General features: G+C 32.6%; 2 protein-coding genes and 2 long non-coding RNA genes across 6 annotated transcripts; 1 reads left to right on the forward strand and 3 right to left on the reverse strand.

Annotated features, from left to right (window-relative positions):
- Nucleotides 1–3,048: 3,048 nt before the first annotated feature.
- Nucleotides 3,049–3,572, reverse strand: LOC124455133. Its single transcript, XR_006951720.1, has 3 exons — nt 3,491–3,572; nt 3,329–3,412; nt 3,049–3,156 (listed from the first exon to the last, which is right to left on the reverse strand). It is a non-coding gene; the product is annotated as an uncharacterized LOC124455133 (long non-coding RNA).
- A 951-nt stretch (nt 3,573–4,523) lies between these two features.
- LOC124455134 lies at nt 4,524–4,915 on the reverse strand. Its single transcript, XR_006951721.1, has 3 exons — nt 4,884–4,915; nt 4,659–4,778; nt 4,524–4,563 (listed from the first exon to the last, which is right to left on the reverse strand). It is a non-coding gene; the product is annotated as an uncharacterized LOC124455134 (long non-coding RNA).
- A 1,032-nt stretch (nt 4,916–5,947) lies between these two features.
- On the reverse strand, nt 5,948–8,216 carry LOC124455132. Its single transcript, XM_047005859.1, has 8 exons — nt 8,209–8,216; nt 8,021–8,096; nt 7,746–7,805; nt 7,603–7,668; nt 7,345–7,422; nt 6,997–7,119; nt 6,568–6,882; nt 5,948–6,146 (listed from the first exon to the last, which is right to left on the reverse strand). Exons 5-7 carry the CDS (start codon nt 7,384–7,386, stop codon nt 6,637–6,639), a joined length of 411 nt encoding a protein of 136 aa, XP_046861815.1. The 5' UTR covers nt 7,387–7,422; nt 7,603–7,668; nt 7,746–7,805; nt 8,021–8,096; nt 8,209–8,216; the 3' UTR covers nt 5,948–6,146; nt 6,568–6,636.
- A 2,302-nt stretch (nt 8,217–10,518) lies between these two features.
- Nucleotides 10,519–19,302, forward strand: LOC124455207 (signal transducing adapter molecule 1-like). 3 transcript variants are annotated; one of them, XM_047005899.1, is made up of 16 exons: nt 10,519–10,721; nt 10,828–10,912; nt 11,171–11,246; nt 11,553–11,648; nt 12,174–12,253; nt 12,337–12,473; nt 12,746–12,871; nt 13,144–13,181; nt 16,075–16,134; nt 16,200–16,297; nt 16,989–17,083; nt 17,308–17,345; nt 17,560–17,647; nt 17,889–18,097; nt 18,355–18,397; nt 19,087–19,302. In XM_047005899.1, exons 1-16 carry the CDS (start codon nt 10,679–10,681, stop codon nt 19,158–19,160), a joined length of 1,386 nt encoding a protein of 461 aa, XP_046861855.1. In that variant the 5' UTR covers nt 10,519–10,678; the 3' UTR covers nt 19,161–19,302. The 3 variants fall into 3 exon arrangements, with proteins under 3 accessions (XP_046861855.1, XP_046861857.1, XP_046861856.1); XM_047005901.1 differs by having other exon boundaries at nt 12,337–12,379; nt 12,778–12,871; XM_047005900.1 differs by lacking the exon at nt 12,746–12,871 and having other exon boundaries at nt 10,520–10,721.
- Nucleotides 19,303–21,809: the final 2,507 nt, after the last annotated feature.

Raw genomic sequence — 21,809 nt, forward strand, 5'->3', positions numbered from 1 at the left:
TGTTAGCTTGAGTTTAAACGATTGATGAGAAGGCCAACAGTGTTAAAGTGTTTAGAAGAATGTGGTAAAATATAAAGTATGCCAGTTTTCGGCAACCATGGTCGTAAAATGTTTTATTACAGAGATCTTGTTAGTTTGAGTTTAAACGAGTGATGAGAAGGCTAACAGTGTTAAAGTGTTTAGAAGAATGTGGTAGAAATATAAATTATGCCAGTTTTCGGCATATACAACCATGGTCGTAAAACGTTTTATTACAGAGATCTTGTTAGTTTGAGTTTAAACGAGTGATGAGGCTAACAGTGTTAAAGTGTTTAGAAGAATGTGGTAGAAATATAAATTATGCCAGTTTTCGGCATATATAACCATGGTCGTAAAAACGTTTAATTACAGAGATCTTGTTAGCTTGAGTTTAAACGAGTGATGAGAAGGCTAACAGTGTTAAAGTGTTTAAAAGAATGTGGTAGAAATATAAAGTATGCCAGTTTTCGGCATATACAACCATGGTCGTAAAAACGTTTTATTACAGAGATCTTGTTAGTTTGAGTTAAAACGAGTGATGAGAAGGCTAACAGTGTTAAAGTGTTTAGAAGAATGTGGTAGAAATATAAAATATGCCAGTTTTCAGCATATATAACCATGGTCGTAAAAAAGTTTTATTAGAGAGACACTGTTAGTATTATCGAATAACCTAATTAATCGCCGTACACACCATTTAATTCTACGGTTTTAAATTGAATAAAGTGATCATAAGCTTAATTTTCATATAACATGCCTTTCTGGTAAAAGCTCAATTAACTTTTTCATAGATGTTGACTTGAAAGATACGCACTTCATGTGTATTGCTGGGGCACTTAGTGCATCGTTGGAGGTGTGGTGTCCTAAGTACGAGGTTTTTCAAATATATCTACCGTGTGTTTGCCAAGCTATGCAAGGAGTAGGCAGTGTGGCTTTTACTCTTTGTAAAATAAAGAAGGACCTGTTTGCATTCTTGGAGCCAAAATGGGAAAAACGACAAACTCGACACCCAACGCAGCATAAAAGTTTAAATTACAGGTTTTTTCCCAACATTTCTTGCCAAATAAAAATCTGAGTGATTCTAAACTTTTGTGCCATACGTATATTAAGATGTTTGTATTTTTTTATTTTTTCTCTAGGAGAACTTGGAATGGAGAAAATGAGAGGTTTTTTGTAGTAAAACATATTTTAGACACGTATAAAGAAAATAAGAATGACTCCTTTTATTCTTGACACGTTTTCATTTTGATTCCAGAGTTGCTTGTTTCGATGGTATAAGCATTTACAAAAGATTTGAATACACTAAATGATAACAGTTGGGTATGCGACACCATCGTAGACGTCCTGTTAAGGTACTACCCAAAAATCTAGGTGTAGCTGAAATAAAGGACGAAAGTCACTCTAAATGCATGGCTAATGTGTCAAAACATTTACATTTTTATTTATAGGTACTACTGTAAATTAGCAGAAAAAAGAAATGCAAAATATTTCGCATTTAGCAATTTTTTTCAACAGAAACTGTTAATAGATGGACCTCTGTACGTATTTTAAGTAGCAAATTTTGGTAAAATATTCACAACTTTCACATTATTAAACTACTCATAAATCGTGTAAATAAACATCGCTGTATTTCCTACTTTTTAGAGGAGAAAGACCGCTGAGATTATCAGGATGTTTCATTTCAAGAGTGGGGATGTGCACACCTGAAGAAATGAATAAATATGAATGTGTGCTAGTGCCAATATGTGACATGTAAGGGTGGAAGCACTAAATTTTTACTGTTTCATGATGCAAAGGCCAACATGAGCCAACTCCATGTTCATTTAAAAAATATAAGCTGCATTGGTGGCTCATTGCATACAATATTAGAGCAGGCAAACTCTATGTGTTATGCAGTATGGGGTGGCAAAAAAGTGAAGTTGCATCCAGTATACGAAGGTATATGACGTACATAACAATTTACTTGAAGAATGAAGTGTATCATGTATCTAACATGTTGACAAAGTGAATGTTTCTAGCACGTCTACACAAATCATTTTTCTTGTGAAAAGATATTTTCAGCATGTGAGGCAAGAGCAAAGATGGCCAGAAGACATTGCTCAAATTTCCCAACCTATATATGCCGACGTAAGTACTTATCATTTACAATGGCAACAGATCACGCTTAAATTGTCACAAAGGGATAACTTAACTATTGACGACAGGTGATGCAACAAGCAAATGGTTATGATTGTGGCATATTCGTGACAGAATTTGCGAGAAGAATAACAGAGGGGGTAAAGTTGAGAAAAGATATCATGATTCTTAATCACTTTGTTTACTCTGTTCATATAAAGATAGTGTTGTTTTTGATAGGGAGAAGTTGGTCCTGGATTACTTGTCGATATCCATGTAAATAGTAAAAGACCATACCTTAAAAAACTGATTCGAAGCTTTGCCATTTAGCAAAGCAATTTGTAATGAAGCAGAATTTAAGTTTAAAGCTAGTGCATATGAATAACATTCTTATATTTATAACAAGTGATGTAAATTATTTTTTTACAATTAACGACGTTACATATAATTGTTACTTTTGCAGAAACTATATGGGTAACTATGAAGTAATATTTTTACAGATAAAACTATTCATAAAACAAGTTTAAATTTTTCGAAAAACGAAACTATAACGCGTTACTAATGAATAACGCGACTAAGAGTGAGAAAATAGTCTTTGTAGGCTATTTCTCTCTCAGGATTGTATTTAACAATGCGTAACATGTTCCTGTGCCAAATATGGAGTTTTGTGAAAAGAAAAAAGTTATCGTATTCCATGTAAGAAACCATGGAGGCAAGAGGCTTAATACACGAATTGCACTGTTCAGCAGCTTGGCTATTGTACATATTGAGCATCAATTTCATGTTATATCCTTCGCAGCATCCTAGGACAGTTATAAATCAACAAATTTTGTGAAAACATAAAACGGCCATTTTGGATCAATAAGTTCGCTTCAAGTAAAATAGGAAGAGTATGGCAGTTTACCTGAATGATTTTCCAATGAAACTTATCAACAACAAATTTTGTTTTCTTAAAAAATGCTGGATCTCGGTTCAAACAATACTCGTGCAATCTGCAGGCATTATCGTAAATGACCAACTCTGGCGCTAAAGAAATAAAAATACACATAAGCATATCATCAGGCACATTCGGTTATGTTACTGCACATTCGGTTATGTTACAACTCTGTCAGGCGACTAAACCGTCACGCAATCTGTCCGATTCACTGATAATACTCTGTTTGTAGCACCATAAAAGGTACACACATACGTAACTTACCATCAGGAAAACGTGTTCGTAAAATGGTAAATGGGATATTTGGTGATTCGTGATCCCTCATTATTTCGAATCCATAACATATACCTGGAAACAAAAACGAAGGCGCAATGTCACTGCAATAGTAAAACAAATTTTCGTTGGAGCTGTTCATCATGTAAATACCGTGGGGACAAAGAATACAAAATATTCCAGGGATCAAAGTGCCATGCTTCTTCTTGGGTCTAGTGACTTTGGCACAATCTCCTGCTGTGTCTTCCTATTGTCAAGAACATAATTCCCTCGTTGAACCAGTTCTGGCAGAGAAGGTAGATATCCATGGGACGAATTTTGAGACACCGCAGGTAAGTTGTGTGGCAAACGCCACTGACCGTCCTTGACCTCGAACGGACTTATCGCCTTTTGTACCAATTCCTTTAGCAGCGGTTGAATAGTAATTGGAATTTCTTCGCTAGTCTCAATGACGTTAAACAGTAAGGGCACTTCTTCATGAAGAAGTTTTAAATCAGTCGAAGGATTGTCTTTTGGATTGGCTCCATCAGACATCCTTATCAAGAGGTCCAAAACTTCTTCTTTGGGGGGCACAATTGCGCATACTGGTTTGTCAGAAGCCAATGCTGCCAATAACCTTCTGCACGAGTTTGGACAACTAGTGATAAATCCTTGTTTCTCTAACCATTCAAGTAGAGTCCTAAGCCCCTTTGAAGATATCTATAAATACGAGAAATTATAGTATAAAATGAGCTCTGGAGTGGTCATACAAAATTTTGTACTCGTGGGGTAATAAATTCTTCTTACTTCAGATTTTAATTCTTGAAATTCGTCCCAACTTAGCTTTGAATCACTGTACTTCTTCAATAAAGCTCGCACATTTCTCCTGTTGATGAAATTGCGCATTTCAAACCTAGTATTGGACAAAAGAAAACAGGTTGTTATTTTTATAACTATAAGCTGTGTACAAAAACAAATTGAGAGAAGTCACCATCATGCATAAAATGCTTTCTGATACGTAGATGAACACTCGTATTTACTAATTAGAAGACCTGTATATACTATACATTACAGATAAACTTCAAAAATACTTATCTTCCATCTAGCAATCCAGTATCAGACTCTCTTAAATTATTTGGTAAGAAAGTTTTCTGTATTCCAAGAGTTGTTCCATCCATCACCACCTTTTGGGAATTCTTCCACATAATTCACAAAAAAACCCATTGTCAAAATCAATATTAAGCAACCTTAATAAGAGAAAATTCAATAACTTAATAAAACAAGCGATCACTATCTCAATGGAATATTCATATTTTACAGCTGAAAATGAAATGATGCTTACCGTATCATGGCAATGATAGCGAGACGAAACTTGGCGTAAGTTATTTCCTTTGGGAAATTAAAATTACCCGAAGACACTTGCCTTTGTACATACGCAACATAATATTTGTACATAGGTAAACTGAACAAGAATAAAAAGAAAAACATTCAAAAGAGATAGGGCGAGAAAATTAAATAATGGACAAACGTAGCTACTAATGCTTCGGCAAATTTTCATTAAAAGTACCTCGACGTTATGAAAAGCCGAATGTAATCTTTAGAACGGCATGAGATATTGCATATGATCCAAACCATACAATCCTGTTTTCAATGCCATCATAATGCTTTTTCGTAGCACAAGAGGAGCAAGGTCTACAATACACTAAATAATTTATTTAAGTCAAATAATTATGAAGCAAAGCGTAACCTATAACAAATCAGAACTTACCCTTCACATCATGGATTGAATAAAAGTACGCAACTGAACACACGTCTACGTACAACCATTCATCTTGAATAGAACGTTTATCCCACTCTGCACCACAAAAACAAATACCACTTTCAGATGGCGCCAAAATTTTATGACCATTTTTTTCAGGAAGATCAGTAAAATCGCTTGCATCATTCTCATTGCCTAAAATAATTAAATTGTAATATTTACAAAATGCTAGAAAGTGCTAAATACCATACCGATAAAGGAAATAGTATATGTAAAGCAAAAAGGATGTTCACCATTGCAGATTATCTTGCATACCTGTTTCAAATAAAGAAACCTTTTCTTTGCTAAGTGTAGCCAATTCAAAATAGTCTCGCATCTCTGGTGTAATTCCAAAGGAACACTTAAAAAGTGCCAATGGAGAATCCATTTCATCCTCTTCAACGATTTGCATGGCTTTTGCAAGGGTTGTCACATGAATGCAATGATATGACGAACAGCTGCAACATTTTAACTCGGGCTGGGGCGTTACTTTTGAATACACAAAGTACAAACCCCATGGACTATTCACTGGTTTTACAGCAATCCACTGAACCTCCCTGCACACTGCACTAAACAAGTCCTAAAATATGTAAAATCATTTATCTTAAGGTTGTAGATTAATAATTATGATTAATTATGACTTCACAAAATCCTTAGAAAGTGCTTAATATATATATCAGGCACGTAAAGCTAATGGTGAATATGACTTTACTATTTTACCATACATTTAGTTTATACTACTTAATGTATGTACTGTAAGTATGTGGCTATGTATGTATTTGAGTATGAATGTGTATACCTCAATAGTCATAAATTCAATTTGCCCTGTTGGCTATCACCCTAATAGCTTTATAGAAGCTCCTGAACTTAGGCACAGGATGTATGGTAACAAATTGTGGGTATTAGAAGGTTGAGAAACTATACGTGTATTTGTACAAAAAAGTTATTTTCACATAACAAAATATACTTCTTCAGGTTGCATCTCATGGTAGGAATGATCACTGAAAACAGACTGCATCATGGATGTGGATTCTGCATTCATAAAAGAAATTGGATGAGATAAATATGTTGTGTAAATAATCATTCACAAATTTTAACAATATTTTTGCTTGTAAAGCTATGCTAGTTAACGTCCACATGTAATAAGAACAATGTCTCACAAGGGTCTTGTAAAAAACACAGAAGGATGACTTCACAAGGGTTTGAAATGTACAATAAACTGATATTTAAGGATGAAGACATTTCCTCCCATACAACATGAAGAACTTTACATTGAAAAAATAAGCCAAATACAAATTTGAGACATTCACTTCATGCAATGTCAGATTAATATGTAACAAGTTCTCACATCTTTGACAAGGGTCTTCAAACAAATAGTATGTAAGTGTAAGTCTAAATTTGGTGAAGCTGTTCAGACACCTTATATCCTGAAAGAGTAACACACAACACTTACTTTTTTCAATAAAATCTTTGGCTTCAATACCAAACTTTCTATCATACACAACCAGATATTTTTCCATTGCTAATATGTGTATGCAACTGGGATATGGTATATCTGACAAGTATAAAAATGTTGTTTGGCCTGTTTTAATAATTTCATTTCAGTAACATCTATTTTACATACCTTTTTTTGAGGATCTAATTGTATATTATTAGGTAGGGCTTCAACAAATTGCTTTCTATTTGCATCACATGAGCAGCACAATATCCAACCGTAGCCATCAAGCAATAGGTGGGGATATCGATGAACAAATACAAATGAATTATGCTGAAGAAAAAAATACATGCAGGTTATAGCACCAAAAAAAAAGAGTATTGAGTAATATCATTTAGTTGGGTATATACCCAACATTGAAATTATGGAAATAAAATTTGACATCACCATAATTGTTCTTTTGTTTGCATTATAATCATGAACAACAAAGGATTGCTGACGTGATACATTTGATGCAAAGTCAAACTGTAACAATAGCCCAGTATAGTGGCCAGTGGGTGACAAATGACTCTGAAAGAGCAAGTATACAATAATTATTAATGTTCACTGTTTCAAAAATATCTATTGTAATATATTTTTATGTTTGTTGAGCACATTTCTACGAGATGTTAATAAAGTTTTGCTACACAGTGTCTCATGCATAAGCAATCAACAAGCATATTGTCAATTTATAACACATTAAAAACATGACTAGTGGTAAACAGTATAAAGTATAACTGTATAAGTGAGAACTACTTGACTATGTTGACATGGTTGTTTAGATTCCTCTGTAATCATAGAGATAGATTGCTTGGTAAAAATATCTTCAGAATCCTACAAATAAAGACCATTATTTAATTTAAAATGTGTACAGACTTTTAATAAGTGTTGAAATAATGCATGCCTTCTTTAAATTACTTCAAAATTTTTAGTTTTTCTAGTGAAAGCAGTCCTACATATAACCATTTCCAATGACTTTTCATGAGAAACAATATCAATATGTACATTAAAAACCTGTGTTTTGGTGGTTAACTCTTGGTGCTTGTCATAATTTTCAGCAATATCTTCACTTTGTTCATTCTACATATAAATGAAAAAAAACCATAAATATAGCGTATTTTTATATCTACATAGTTTTACAATATATGTAAACTTACTAAATCCCCAAATTCATTTTCTTGTTCAAAAAATTGAGATTCATATGACACACTGCTATTCTATTAACATATATGACATTGTGATTAAAGGATGTAGAGAATCCAGACTTGAAATTGGAAAATGTGCTCAGAATAATCGTTTTTCCTTACACAACATTGTGGGCATAAATAAATTTGTACACATACTTTTGTTAATATAACTGTCGTAATAAATATAAATTAATATGAACTTGTGCAACCAGAAACAATAAAAAGAACACTTTAAAAATTCCTACCGCATCATCTTTTTGTGTGTTTCCTTTCCTCTCCACGTTATTGTAAAAGAAGTCATTTGAGCGTCTGAATTTCTTCCTGAATTGATACATTTTGCAAGTGTACCCAAAAAATAATACCCCGATTTATAAAAACCAGTACTGCACGTGTTCTTGGATTGACAAAGTTAGCCTAGAATTATTCTAAGTACCATTCTCCCAGCCAGACTTCTCCGATAGATATTTAAAAAAGTACTAAGCATAGTACTGAGTGACTGAGCCCTGTTGATCGATTGCCTTGCTTCGAGCTTTGATGTTGCAAACTCCTAAAAAATATGAATACACGAAGAAATATTGTTCTCATACATGAACTTTGAAAAATGTAGTAAATGGAAGCCCTGAAATTTCTTTTTGAAGCTGCACCGGTCGGATGGTTGTATTTGTGGTTGTATATGCCATTTTCCGGCAGCGAAACATACCACGCCCGGTTCCCGCGCCATCTTGGATTTATCATGAATGTCACGCTGCCGTCTTAATCAGAGCCCTCTATAGTATATTGATTGGGCAATATTGATCACCTGATCAATTTCCGCCATTTTGGTTCCTAGTTTTGAAATTTTTGCTTGTGTTTATATAGCAATTGCTGCTAGTAATACAGTATTTTGAGATAATATTGCGTTTTTTTATGGATAAGTGTGTAATAACTGATTGTTGAAGGCTACTAAATGTCATTACATAATCGCATAAATCGAGGATTACCAAAAATGAAAGAAATGCCTTTACGTCGAACTTACGAAATTTGATTGCGTATGGTGATTGTTGTGCTGAACTGCTTTTGATATAAGGTTCAATTAACTGACTCAAGTAGAGAAACATTTTGGGCCAAATAACATTGCAAAGTTCGTGCTGATGCAGTTTCAATAGTTTTCTTACTCCAAAGCTTGTTTTTTAATCGAAGATGATTTCTCATTATGTTCTGAAATTGCTCAATCTACAAACCTCTCAATTCTCAGCCACTTCCATACTAAAACAACTACACCAAATCACAGAAACTCTTATGATTTTCCATGTTGTATTTTGTATTTTTAGTTCATCATTTAAAATGAAGTAATTATAATTAGGATATTCAATGAAACAGCTGAGTACAATATATTTTGGTATTGAATTGTACAAATGTACCCTACTTCTGTAGCTCAAAGTAGAACATTACTTCTCTTCTAGACTTGTTGATGATATTTTAATTGTAGGTTTTGGTTTATAAGATCACAGAGGCATATCTCCATAATTTCAGCTATTTGGGCTTTTAATGTATATATACAACTGTTGCTGCCTTTCTCATATATATTAAAATATTGCGGCTTTCTGATATATATTTAGGTGCTGCTAGCTTTTGATATATATATTTCACTGGCAATACAAGGCATAGAATTTGAACAAACGGGGCTGAGCTCCTCCAACACACCCTGTTTGATCATTAAACACATATAGAAGTTTTGTCATTCCTCAACCAATAAATTTAACTCTTTGCTAAATTAAAGATTGGATCAGACTCATATGCTGTATAAAAGACTACAAACAGTAGCATTTATAGCAAACAGACTGTTCTTCAACAACAGAAATGTTTCATATTATAGAAATAATATATTCATTTTAAAGAAATGCTTCACCAAAATTTTCAGCAGAATCCCAAACAAACTTTATTAGAAATAAACTTTAATACTTTATAAAGTGATAAAGGCGAAATAACTTCATATACAGGAATAAAACGTTTAAGGTCAAATGCATCTTGGTCAAATCATATTTCAATAACTAAAAAGTAAAAAAGTCTGTCATTTTCTGCTGAGCAAGAAAATTTTGTGATCTTTCAGAATAAAAATATCATGCTTGGATTAAATTGGGGGCATAAATCACTCACTACCATTAAATTGTTACAAATCTTGAACACAAATCTCTCGGACCAAATCTGCATGATTACTATGATTCAAAGTTTCGAACAAAGTCTTGTCCAAGTATTTGATAACACTGATGCCAGGATAACATTGCCGCTTGCCACCAAGCTTAAAGATCTTGAAAACTTGTTACAGAGTCGGAACATAAGCCGAGAAAACACGTTCACGTACGAAAAATACTTCTTACAATGGGTCACGATCAATTTGAAGCACGAACTAGTAAACCGCAAACGAAGCTCAAACCAATGAAATTAAATCAGGTCTGCCGCAAATCGTTCAAAAAACGCAAAGAGCTTGCTATTATTCCTAATATATTTGATACTACCATGGAATAAGCTTAAATTGCTTTCTTCTTTTGCATATGAACCCAATTTCCAATAGTATTATTATAGTTTCACTTTGCAAGTAGGAACCAAAATGGCGGCTCCGCGCTCGCCCCAGACCGTTTGTCCCAACTCTTATACTATAGAGGGCTCTGGTCTTAATAAGTCTTATATTACGTCACACTCGTCAGCGATCTAGACCTAGACCGCTATATCTATGGGTCCAGGCCCCTTTGCCCCTCCAGGTCTTTAGAGCTCAATGGAGATTCAACGGAGCTAAAAAGAGAGCGTATTTATTATGTAATTGTGCTTTACTTTTAAATAATACTAGAACATTTACATTTTGCGGCTTGTTGAAGAAAAAATAGAGCGTAGAGAAAGAGAAAGAAGAACTTTCTCGTTTATATACTATGCCTTTCTATTCAAAGAGTTCGCCATTAGACGAAATTGTCGGTGAGTTGTGTAATACCAGATACAATGATTTGTTCATATATTTGTAACCTGATTCATATTCCTAACCTTTTTTATCGTCTGTGTTACGAAATTGTCTTGTTCGTAGAAAAAGCAACTTCGGAAAGGAATCTTACTGAGAATTGGGGAGAAATAATGAATGTATGCGACAGAGTCTCACGTTCTTCCTCTGGGTAAAAATAGAAACTCTTTATAATATAATACTCAAAAGTTTACTCTCAAATACATTTTCAATTTTATGTCTAAAATCTTGCTTTAAAACTTCTACCGGGGAAAAAAAATAATGTGTGTGTTTTTTCTATGTGTGTGTGAAAATCTTGTTTTGTGAATTTATGTGAAGTAAAAACTGTCTTATGTCAAAATGACGAAATTACATTTCCTGTGTCACATGGCGAAGTTTGATGGCCCTGTCTTATGTTTGTATTCTTTAGACCTAAAGATGGTTTGAATTCCATTTTGAAAAGAGTTGACAATCATAATCCAAAAGTGTCTTTACAAGCACTTACGGTTAGCTGTTGGTTCTATAACCATTTGAAATTGAAGCTATTATTTTGAATTTCCTTCTTATGGTCATTGTTATGATTTTCACTACCATTTCAATTGCTTTTAGAGTATAAAAATATTTTAAAAACTGTATTTAGTATTGGGAAAAAATTATTATTTCAGGGTTTTACTTATTGCATTATGTTGATATATTCATGGTATAATTTATATAATACAAGTAAAGGTGAAAATGAGAGCTAGTGGTTTATCATCCTGGCATTCATTCAATGAATTGTAGCCATTTTCAAACCTTTAATTTTCATTTCATAGCTTCTTGATGCTTGTGTCAACAACTGTGGAAAACATTTTTATACTGAAGTATGTTCAAGAGACTTTGTTGGTGAAGTAAGAAATCTCCTGAGAAAGGTAGAATTTATGTTTATTTTGAATTTATTTTCTCTGCATATTCAACTATGTTGATTTAACAAGTAGAATACTATCAAGTAAATGGCTTGAACCCGAGAGCATCATTACATGTTTGTAGATGTAGATTGACCAGGTTGGTATAGTCCTGAGAAGGACTGTTTTTGTTGTTGCTGACTGACGTTTCAACAACCTTAGTGGTAGTCATCTTATTGACTCTGAAGCAGTGTGCGAACCAACCTCGACGATCTACATTTACAAACATAGAATACTATCATTTGTATAGTAAAGAAACTGTATTGTAATCAACAATGAACTTATAATCAGCACATCTTACTCAAAATAATCAAACCTTGATTGTTTGAAATGTTTTTGTTTGCTTGCAAACAATTGTCATGTTTTTGTTGTAATTGGAGCTGCAAATGTATTTTTTATGCAACTAGACCACTTGTATTTCTATTTATGTTCTTTGCCAAATCATATTTATCATTACTTATCCATAATAGTAAACATTGATGGTTTTTTTAGATCCACCGATTGGCCGCATTGAAATTGAAGGGCATGATTAAGGAATGGGTAAAAATGTTCAAGAATGACCCACAGTTAAGGTATTTTGTTTTGTCAAAAGATAATTAAAATTGTTTGCATCAAAATTGTTTTATACTTCTGCATAGATCAATTATTTTCATAGTTTGATTTCAATATTATATGAAGAATTGAAAAGAGAGAAAGAGGAATTTCCTCAAACTCTAGCTGCCAACATTACTTTATCGTCCCTGCCAGCAAAGGAAACTGACACATCAGCAGAAGAGCATGACTTAGCTTTAGGTACGTGTCTTTATTTCTACATCATCTTTAACTTGGTGTAGTGAGTTATCTTTAGGTTTAGAGTTGGGATTAGTTTTGGGATTAAGGTTTGGGTTAGAGCTAGTGGCAACATTTAAACTTTCATTTTTTATCCATGAATTGTTTGAATGATGGTGGGTTTAAAAGTTATTTTTATTTATGTTTTTAACATCCTTAGCTTCCACAAAATTTTTTAGTTTTTTTTATTTAAGTTGATTCTAAGTATCATTTGTTTTTCATGTTTATTGTTTCAGCCATTCAAATGTCTTTGAAAAGAGAGAAAGAGGAATTTCCTCAAACTCTAGCTGCCAACATTACTTTATCGTCCCTGCCAGCAAAGGAAACTGCCACATCAGCAGAAGAGCATGACTTAGCTTTATGTTTGTGTCTTTATTTCTACGTTATCTTTAACTTGGTGTAGTGAGTTATCTTTAGGTTTCGAGGTGGGATTAGTTTTGGGATTAAGGTTTGGGTTAGAGCTAGTGGAAACATTTAAACTTTCATTTTTTATCCATGAATTGTTTAAATGATGGTGGGTTTAAAAATTATTTTTATTTATGTTTTTAACATCCTTAGCTTCCACAAAATTTTTTAGTTTTTTTTATTTAAGTTAATTCTAAGTATCATTTGTTTTTCATGTTTATTGTTTCAGCCATTCAAATGTCTTTGAATGAAGCCAACTCAAGTCAGGTAAATTTTGTTCTACTTTGAATTTTTTGACTGCAAAATACTATTATAGAAAGCAATTGACACTTATAATATAAAATATGTGCTTTTTATGAAGTGTGAATTGCGTTGTATTTACATTTTACTACCCAAAGTTGTTGTAGTAATGAATATTTTATGTATGAATTATTGTATTGTATTTGACGATGTCTATAATTCCAGTATAACAATGTCTATAACTAAAGGATAACAATGTCTAACTCCAGTATTATAATGTCTATAACTTCAGTATAACAATGTCTATAACTCCAGTATAACAATGTCTATAACTCCAGTATAACAATGTCTATAACTCCTGTATAAAATGTCTATAACTCCAGTATAACAATGTCTATAACTCCAGTATAATAATGTCTATAACTCCAGTATGATAATGTATATAACTCCAGTATGATAATGTCTATAACTCCAGTATAACAATGTCTATAACTCCAGTATGATAATGTCTATAAATCCAGTATAACAATGTCTATAACTCCAGTATGATAATGTATATAACTCCAGTATGATAATGTCTATAACTCCAGTATAACAATGTTTATAACTCCAGTATGATAATGTATATAACTCCAGTATGATAATGTCTATAACTCCAGTATAACAATGTTTATAACTTCAGTATAACAGTGTCTATATTTCCAGTATGATAATGTCTATAACTCCAGTATGATAATAACTATAACTTCAGTATAACAATGTCTATAACTCCAGTCTGATAATGTCTATAACTCCAGTATAACAATGTCTATAACTCTAGTCTGATAATGTCTATAACTTTAGTATAACAATGTCTATAACTCCAGTCTGATAATATGTATAACTCCAGTATAACAATGTCTATAACTCCAGTATAACAATGTCTATAACTCCAGTATGATAATGTATATAACTCCAGTATGATAATGTCTATAACTCTTGTCTAACAATGTCTATAACTCCAGTATGATAATGTCTATAACTCCAGTATAACAATGTCTATAACTCTAGTCTGATAATGTCTATAACTTTAGTATAACAATGTCTATAACTCCAGTATAACAATGTCTATAACTCCAGTATAACAATGTCTATAACTCCTGTATAAAATGTCTATAACTCCAGTATAACAATGTCTATAACTCCAGTATAATAATGTCTATAACTCCAGTATGATAATGTATATAACTCCAGTATGATAATGTCTATAACTCCAGTATAACAATGTCTATAACTCCAGTATGATAATGTCTATAAATCCAGTATAACAATGTCTATAACTCCAGTATGATAATGTATATAACTCCAGTATGATAATGTCTATAACTCCAGTATAACAATGTTTATAACTCCAGTATGATAATGTATATACTCCAGTATGATAATAATAACTATAACTTCCAGTATAACAGTGTCTATATTCCAGTATCAGATAAACTATAAGTATAACAATGTCTATAACTCCAGTCTGATAATGTCTATAACTCCAGTATAACAATGTCTATAACTCCAGTCTGATAATGTCTATAACTAGTATAACAATGTCTATAACTCCAGTCTGATAATATGTATAACTCCAGTATAACAATGTCTATAACTCCAGTATAACAATGTCTATAACTCCAGTATGATAATGTATATAACTCCAGTATGATAATGTCTATAACTCTTGTCTAACAATGTCTATAACTCCAGTATGATAATGTCTATAACTCCAGTATAACAATGTCTATAACTCTAGTCTGATAATGTCTATAACTTTAGTATAACAATGTCTATAACTCCAGTCTGATAATATGTATAACTCCAGTATAACAATGTCTATAACTCCAGTATGATAATGTATATAACTCCAGTATGATAATGTCTATAACTCTTGTCTAACAATGTCTATAACTCCAGTATGATAATGTCTATAAATCCAGTATAACAATGTCTATAACTCCAGTATGATAATGTATATAACTCCAGTATGATAATGTCTATAACTCCAGTATAACAATGTTTATAACTTCAGTATAACAGTGTCTATATTTCCAGTATGATAATGTCTATAACTCCAGTATGATAATAACTATAACTTCAGTATAACAATGTCTATAACTCCAGTCTGATAATGTCTATAACTCCAGTATAACAATGTCTATAACTCTAGTCTGATAATGTCTATAACTTCAGTATAACAATATCTATAACTCCAGTCTGATAATATGTATAACTCCAGTATAACAATGTCTATAACTCCAGTATGATAAGGTCTATAACTTCAGTATGATAATGTCTATAACTCTTGTCTAACAATGTCTATAACTCCAGTATGATAATGTCTATAAATCCAGTATAACAATGTCTATAACTCCAGTATGATAATGTATATAACTCCAGTATGATAATGTCTATAACTCCAGTATAACAATGTTTATAACTTCAGTATAACAGTGTCTATATTTCCAGTATGATAATGTCTATAACTCCAGTATGATAATAACTATAACTTCAGTATAACAATGTCTATAACTCCAGTCTGATAATGTCTATAACTCCAGTATAACAATGTCTATAACTCTAGTCTGATAATGTCTATAACTTCAGTATAACAATATCTATAACTCCAGTCTGATAATATGTATAACTCCAGTATAACAATGTCTATAACTCCAGTATGATAAGGTCTATAACTTCAGTATAACAATGTCTATAACTCCAGTTTAATAATGTCTATAACTCTTGTCTAACAATGTCTATAACTCCAGTATTATAATGTCTATAACTCCAGTATAATAATGTCTATAACTGCAGTATGATAATGTCTATAACTCCAGTATAATAATGTCTATAATTCCAGTATGACTGGATTGTAAACTTCACATTTTTATTTCAGTCAAAAACTCCAAGTTTATATCCATCAGTTCAAGCTACTTCTCAATCGACTAATTCAATGGTTTGTTCAACTTTACTATAGAGAATGTTTACGGAAAATAATGTTGCTCATGTCATTTATTTCAGCCTGTGCAAAAAGTGCGAGCATTATATGAATTTAATGCAGGAGAGGATAACGAAGTAAGCTTCAAAAGTGGCGATGTTATTATAGTCACAGATAACAGGTAAATGTTTAATGTAAACTTGCAAGATAATCATACATTGCAGCATCAGACTGTGAAGATCATCATGGATTGTTTAGCTTCACACGATAAAGATCATCATGGATTGTTTAACTTCAGACGATAAAGATCATAATGGATTGTTCTGTTTTAGACTGTAAAGACCATCATAAATAGTTTAGCTTCAGACAGTAAAGATCATCATAGATAGTTTAGCTTCAGACTATAGAGATCATCATAGATTGTGCACCTTCAGACTGTAAAGACCATCATAAATAGTTTAGCTTCAGACAGTAAAGATCATCATAGGTAGTTTAGCTTCAGACTATAGATCATCATAGATTGTGCAGCTTCAGAGAGTAAAGATCATTATAGATAGTTTAGCTTCAAACTATAGATCATCATAGATTGTGCAGCTTCAGACTGTAAAGACCATCATAAATAGTTTAGCTTCAGACAGTAAAGATCATCATAGATTGTGCAGCTTCAGACTGTAAAGACATCATAGATAGTTTAGCTTCAGTCTGTAGAGATCATCATAGATTCTGCAGTTTCAGACTGTAAAGACCATATCTCAAGTTTTTGTTTAAAAAAGATGTACCATACATGTTATTTGTGAGAACTCACCTTTCAAAAAGCTGTTCAAACTTAATGAATGAATGCCATAAGATTATTTTACTGTTTTATTTTGTAGTGATGCCAACTGGTGGAAAGGCGAAGTCAATGGAAGATCTGGATTGTTCCCAACGAATTTCGTCACAACTAACATGACACCGGATCCAAAGCAAGGTACATACTTTTTGAAGCGTTATTCTTCTTTTATAACAAAGCTCATGGTGTTTGTATTGAAAAATAAGCGAAAAGTTAGCTTTTCTGAACAAGATTCAATCAAAAGATTTGAAGGTAGGTTATCTGTCTGTATATTTAACAAAACTCCGATCAATAACTTATTAATATATATTTTTTTCAAAACATTTTGATGAGTCTTTTTACGATTGTCGATATTTATATAGCATCTGCATCGATTACCCAACCAGTTGCAATTAATGAAGTAAGTAAAATGGTCAATCAACATTTACATTTTTTGAAATTTGCATGTAAACCTTGTTTGAGTCTTAATTAGCAATTTTTCTTGTGTTTGGTACGAAGTGTCTCGTGAAATTCGCAAACTTTGTATACTCCATGCAATTTAAATTTTTACAACAGGATTAATGGTTTTAATCGGTTGAACTGTTTGTTAAAACGAGTTTATTTTTTTTCCTTAGGAAAAATTAGAACAATGCTTAGTGATGTTGAAGAACGCTAATGTTGAAGAAGAGGACGATGACGAAGAAACATTAATAGAATTGGAAGGTTGGTTTTGAAGTCATAATAGCCGTTTATTTACATTCATTACACTCAATTTTCTACTCCAGAAATAAACACTTTCAGACTCTATTGTTTCATACAGTTGTTGGATTTTAAAAAGTTTGATTTTGAACAGCTAAGAAATTTATGGAATGAGACTTCGCGTGTGTCATCAATTCTTTTTCGATGCATTTTTAATCTGTTATACTTTCTTAAAGTTACTCACTATTTGCGTTATTATTTGTAGAAACATGTAGAAAGATGGCCCCACTTATTGCTGATAAAATTCAAGTGATCCAAAAAAAACACGATGATTTGACTGATTTAAATGATAGTTTCCTGCAGGCCATCAGCAAATATCAAAAGCTTAAATCTTACATGACTGGACACCCATCAGCTAGCTATAGCCCCGGACCTTCACACCCCGGACTTACACAGATTGTAGCAGATGGCATGGTGAGTTAAAATGGATTCGTCTATTGACTCTGATAGTGGAATTTCAATGTAAAACGTTTATGTTACTCGAGAAGTAAGGCGTATTTTGATTTAGTCCTGATTTTTTCATAACATAAGCTTGAATTGTATAAGAACTCGGTATTAAGCTTTAGATCACTCCTAACCCTGGCGTACTTACCTATAGCCTGCTTAGTAGTTCTATTTTTATTTATTTGTGTTTACTTTTTGCAAAAACAATTAAAACTTCTATTTCACAGTACCAAGATGGAAAGAAGCTCCTGAACACAACTTTTACCTTAGGTATGCATCATTCAAACTTGTAGCACTTTGAATAAGATACCCCCTTTGTATGTACATACTCTCCCAATCTTGTTAACCACTCATGTCTCACTGCACCACTGATAAAGCCAGCCTGGATTTTGTATGTAAGTGTCAGAACAACAAGTTTTATTTTTGGGTCATCTTGAGGAAATTAACTTTAATATCTTTAATGTCTTTAATATCTTTAGGGTTTATAGGAAACTTTAATGCTCTAGAATATCCTTTAATTAAAAATCCTCGATTTGGGAAAGATATTCTCGAAAGTCGTTGCATTTTTTAATTTTTTAATACCTGTTTTCATCGACTTTTTGTTAACATATCGGATGGCGCAATAATTTCCTTTTTCAAAAGTGGAAGTGAAATTGTTATTTGAAATGTCATAACTTTGATGTAACCTACAAAAACATGGTGTTTTTCAGCGTCACATGATTTCGTTAATATCATATGTACACCCATGACAATGTGAAAGGATTTTAATAGAAAAGAAAATCGTAAAAGTGAAACATTCATGAGAAGAAAACCATGCATGTTGTGTGAGATCAGATTAACTGCTTTCAATAGAAAAAACATCGTTTGTTCTTGATTCATTGAAAAAGCTTTTTGGTTTTAATTTTGATAATAATGCAACCATCTTCTTATATGACTGGGTTTTTTTCTCATTTGTATAGATATTTCGATGCTATGCTCAACCTATGTGTGTTGTCATTTCGAATGCCTCCTGTGGACACATACTGGCATTTAACTGAATGTGTCGTCTTTCCTTGTTATGTACTCGCTGTGGTCTTTGGTTATATATTACTGGCTGTTGGTGATTATATGATCATATCGTTGAACATTTGAAATTTATCGTTGAACATTTCAAATTTATCGTTGATCATTTAAAATTTATCTCTGATCATTTGAAATTTATCGTTGATAATTTAAAATTTATGGTTGATCATTTAAAATTTATCGTTGATCATTTGAAATTTATCGTTGATCATTTCAAATTTATCTTTGATCATTTGAAATTTATCGTTGAACATTTGAAATTTATCGTTGAACATTTCAAATTTATCGTTGATCATTTGAAATTTATCGTTGATCATTTCAAATTTATCGTTAATCATTTGAAATTATCGTTGATCATTTGAAATTTATCGTTGAACATTTGAAATTTATCGTTGATCATTTCAAATTTATCGTTGATCATTTGAAATTATCGTTGATCATTTGAAATTTATCGTTGAACATTTGAAATTTATCGTTGAACATTTCAAATTTATCGTTAATCATTTGAAATTATCGTTGATCATTTGAAATTTATCGTTGAACATTTGAAATTTATCGTTGAACATTTCAAATTTATCGTTGATCATTTGAAATTTATTGTTGATCATTTGAAAGATTGATTTGTAAAACAAAGAGGGAATTTATGTTTTAGTACCTAGAGCATTGATTGTACATAATGACAAAATGTGCCCAAATGTATACTGCTTTGTTTAAATGTATACTCATTAGATCACTTCTGTGATCTAATGTTGAAACTTGAGTTCTTATATACTCCAGTCTAGTGTCTTCATCAGGAGTGATCTGATGTTAAAACATGAGTTCATATATACTCCAGTCTAGTGTCTTCATCAGGAGTGCTATGATGTTGAAACATGAGTTCTTATATACTTCAGTCTATTGTTTTCATCAGGAGTGATCTGATGTTGAAACTTCAGTTCTTATATACTCCAGTCTAGTGCCATTATCAGGAGTGATCTGAGATTCGAGTCATGCCAAATTCATGTCTTCACTATACATGCTACGCATAAAACATGACTAGCACAATTGTCAAAACTAACCTATCATTCATTTGCAAGATGGCCGACACTCTTTCATTTGCCAGTTGCTCCTCTGCAAACAAAAGAAAACTGCAATATAAACATCAAATGAAAAATACACAACGTGCATGCACAGATCACCTTTGGCTATACTGGTCAAAGCATGATTCATCTTCCTTTCTTTGTTTATTTGCTCAATAAGAAGCTTCTCTTTTGCTTTGCTGTCATCCTACAGAGAAATATCGTTTCTTCAATATCTCAAAATCAGCAACAAATATTTATTGATGCGTTTCAAATTCTTCGAAAACACTACCAAAACATAAAGCACTGAATATACCAGAGTTCTCAAAGGGTTCTCTTGAAATAACATTGGATAAACCCTTGTGATGGACAATACCTGCGATAATGCTTTCAACATGTCTTCTCGTTGTTTCTTATTCATTGCAATTAGTAATGCTTCTTCCTCCTTAGCTTGACAAATTTGCTGTTCCACCATCAACTTGTCAAGCTTCTCTGCTCTTTCTCTTTCAACAAATGGCTGTAGAAATTTTGAGGTCCGAATAATCAATAACCTTACCCTGTTTGCGCTGGAAAAAGGTTTTCGATTTCTTGAACGCGTTCCAGGCGCCTTTTCTAAAAACGCCATCACTCATTTTTAGCAATCGTAAAACGAACACAGTAGAAATGAAAATTCCCACCTCAATAGTTTCCATTTCACAAGCAATCCTTTCTTGTTCGCTAATTTTCAGTCTACGTTCAGATATCGTCAGAGACTTCGATTCTTTCTCACTGTAGACGTGTTAAGACATGAGGATGATAAAATCATTATAAAACTGTTCCATAAACAAGACGTTAATTTTAAACAGTTTATTCTTCTGGCCGTTTTTACACTTAAAAACGGTTAAGACGTAAACGTCAAGGTAAAGGACGTCTTTTAGGCCACCACTATAGTTAAAGTCATATTTTCTCGCTTTTAAATGATATATTTAGAACAAACACGGGCAGTTTGACCAGCGATACAATTTTTTACCAGATCGGCCGTACGAGCTTAAACACTACCCCCTGTTCTGAATTCTGCAACTACGTAAAACAGGTGGAAGAGTTTAAAAGCTCATCAGACCAAATCTAGTAAGAAATTTGCAAGTATATTGCCCACACTGCTCTCAGGGAGTAAGCACAGAATACAGCACAGCCTCTCAATTGAATATTTTCGTGCCATGCATACTATTACGGCAGCCAGTCAATTACTTTTTTGTCCGATAAAAATGACGAAATGGCTAACGGCCGGCAGTAATCTAAATAAATATACAGCAGCAGTTGCACAAGAAGTGGACCTACTGTATATTTCTTATACTGTGGCGTAAACATACCTAGACGTCTTATCCGTTTCTAAAAAAAACGACATTTTTTTTTGACAGAAGTACGTAGAACGAATCAACAATTTTACGTTTGGAAATTGTCGAAAATGAAAACTCACTCTCATCAGGTTAACTTTCATATTTTCTGGGGATTTTTACCATGCTGAATGTTTTCCCAATCATTGGCTAAATTTTTGTGAAGTATTCTATTTGTTCGACTGAAGC

This window comes from Xenia sp. Carnegie-2017, unplaced genomic scaffold (assembly GCF_021976095.1).
Source record: "Xenia sp. Carnegie-2017 unplaced genomic scaffold, XeniaSp_v1 HiC_scaffold_30, whole genome shotgun sequence".
Lineage (NCBI taxonomy): Eukaryota > Metazoa > Cnidaria > Anthozoa > Malacalcyonacea > Xeniidae > Xenia > Xenia sp. Carnegie-2017.

Bases quoted from the DNA above. Each gene is read 5' to 3' on its own strand.
- LOC124455207 (XM_047005899.1), top strand. From the start codon at position 10,679: ATGCCTTTCTATTCAAAGAGTTCGCCATTAGACGAAATTGTCG. The intron at 12,474-12,745 runs GTACGTGTCTTT...TTATTGTTTCAG, and splicing joins AGAGCATGACTTAGCTTTAG to CCATTCAAATGTCTTTGAAA. The intron at 17,346-17,559 runs GTAAGTAAAATG...TTTTTTCCTTAG, and splicing joins AACCAGTTGCAATTAATGAA to GAAAAATTAGAACAATGCTT.
- LOC124455132 (XM_047005859.1), bottom strand. From the start codon at position 7,386: ATGATTACAGAGGAATCTAAACAACCATGTCAACATAGTCAA. The intron at 7,120-7,344 runs GTAGTTCTCACT...TTGCTCTTTCAG, and splicing joins AACCATGTCAACATAGTCAA to AGTCATTTGTCACCCACTGG. The intron at 6,883-6,996 runs GTGATGTCAAAT...TTTTTTCTTCAG, and splicing joins CAAACAAAAGAACAATTATG to CATAATTCATTTGTATTTGT.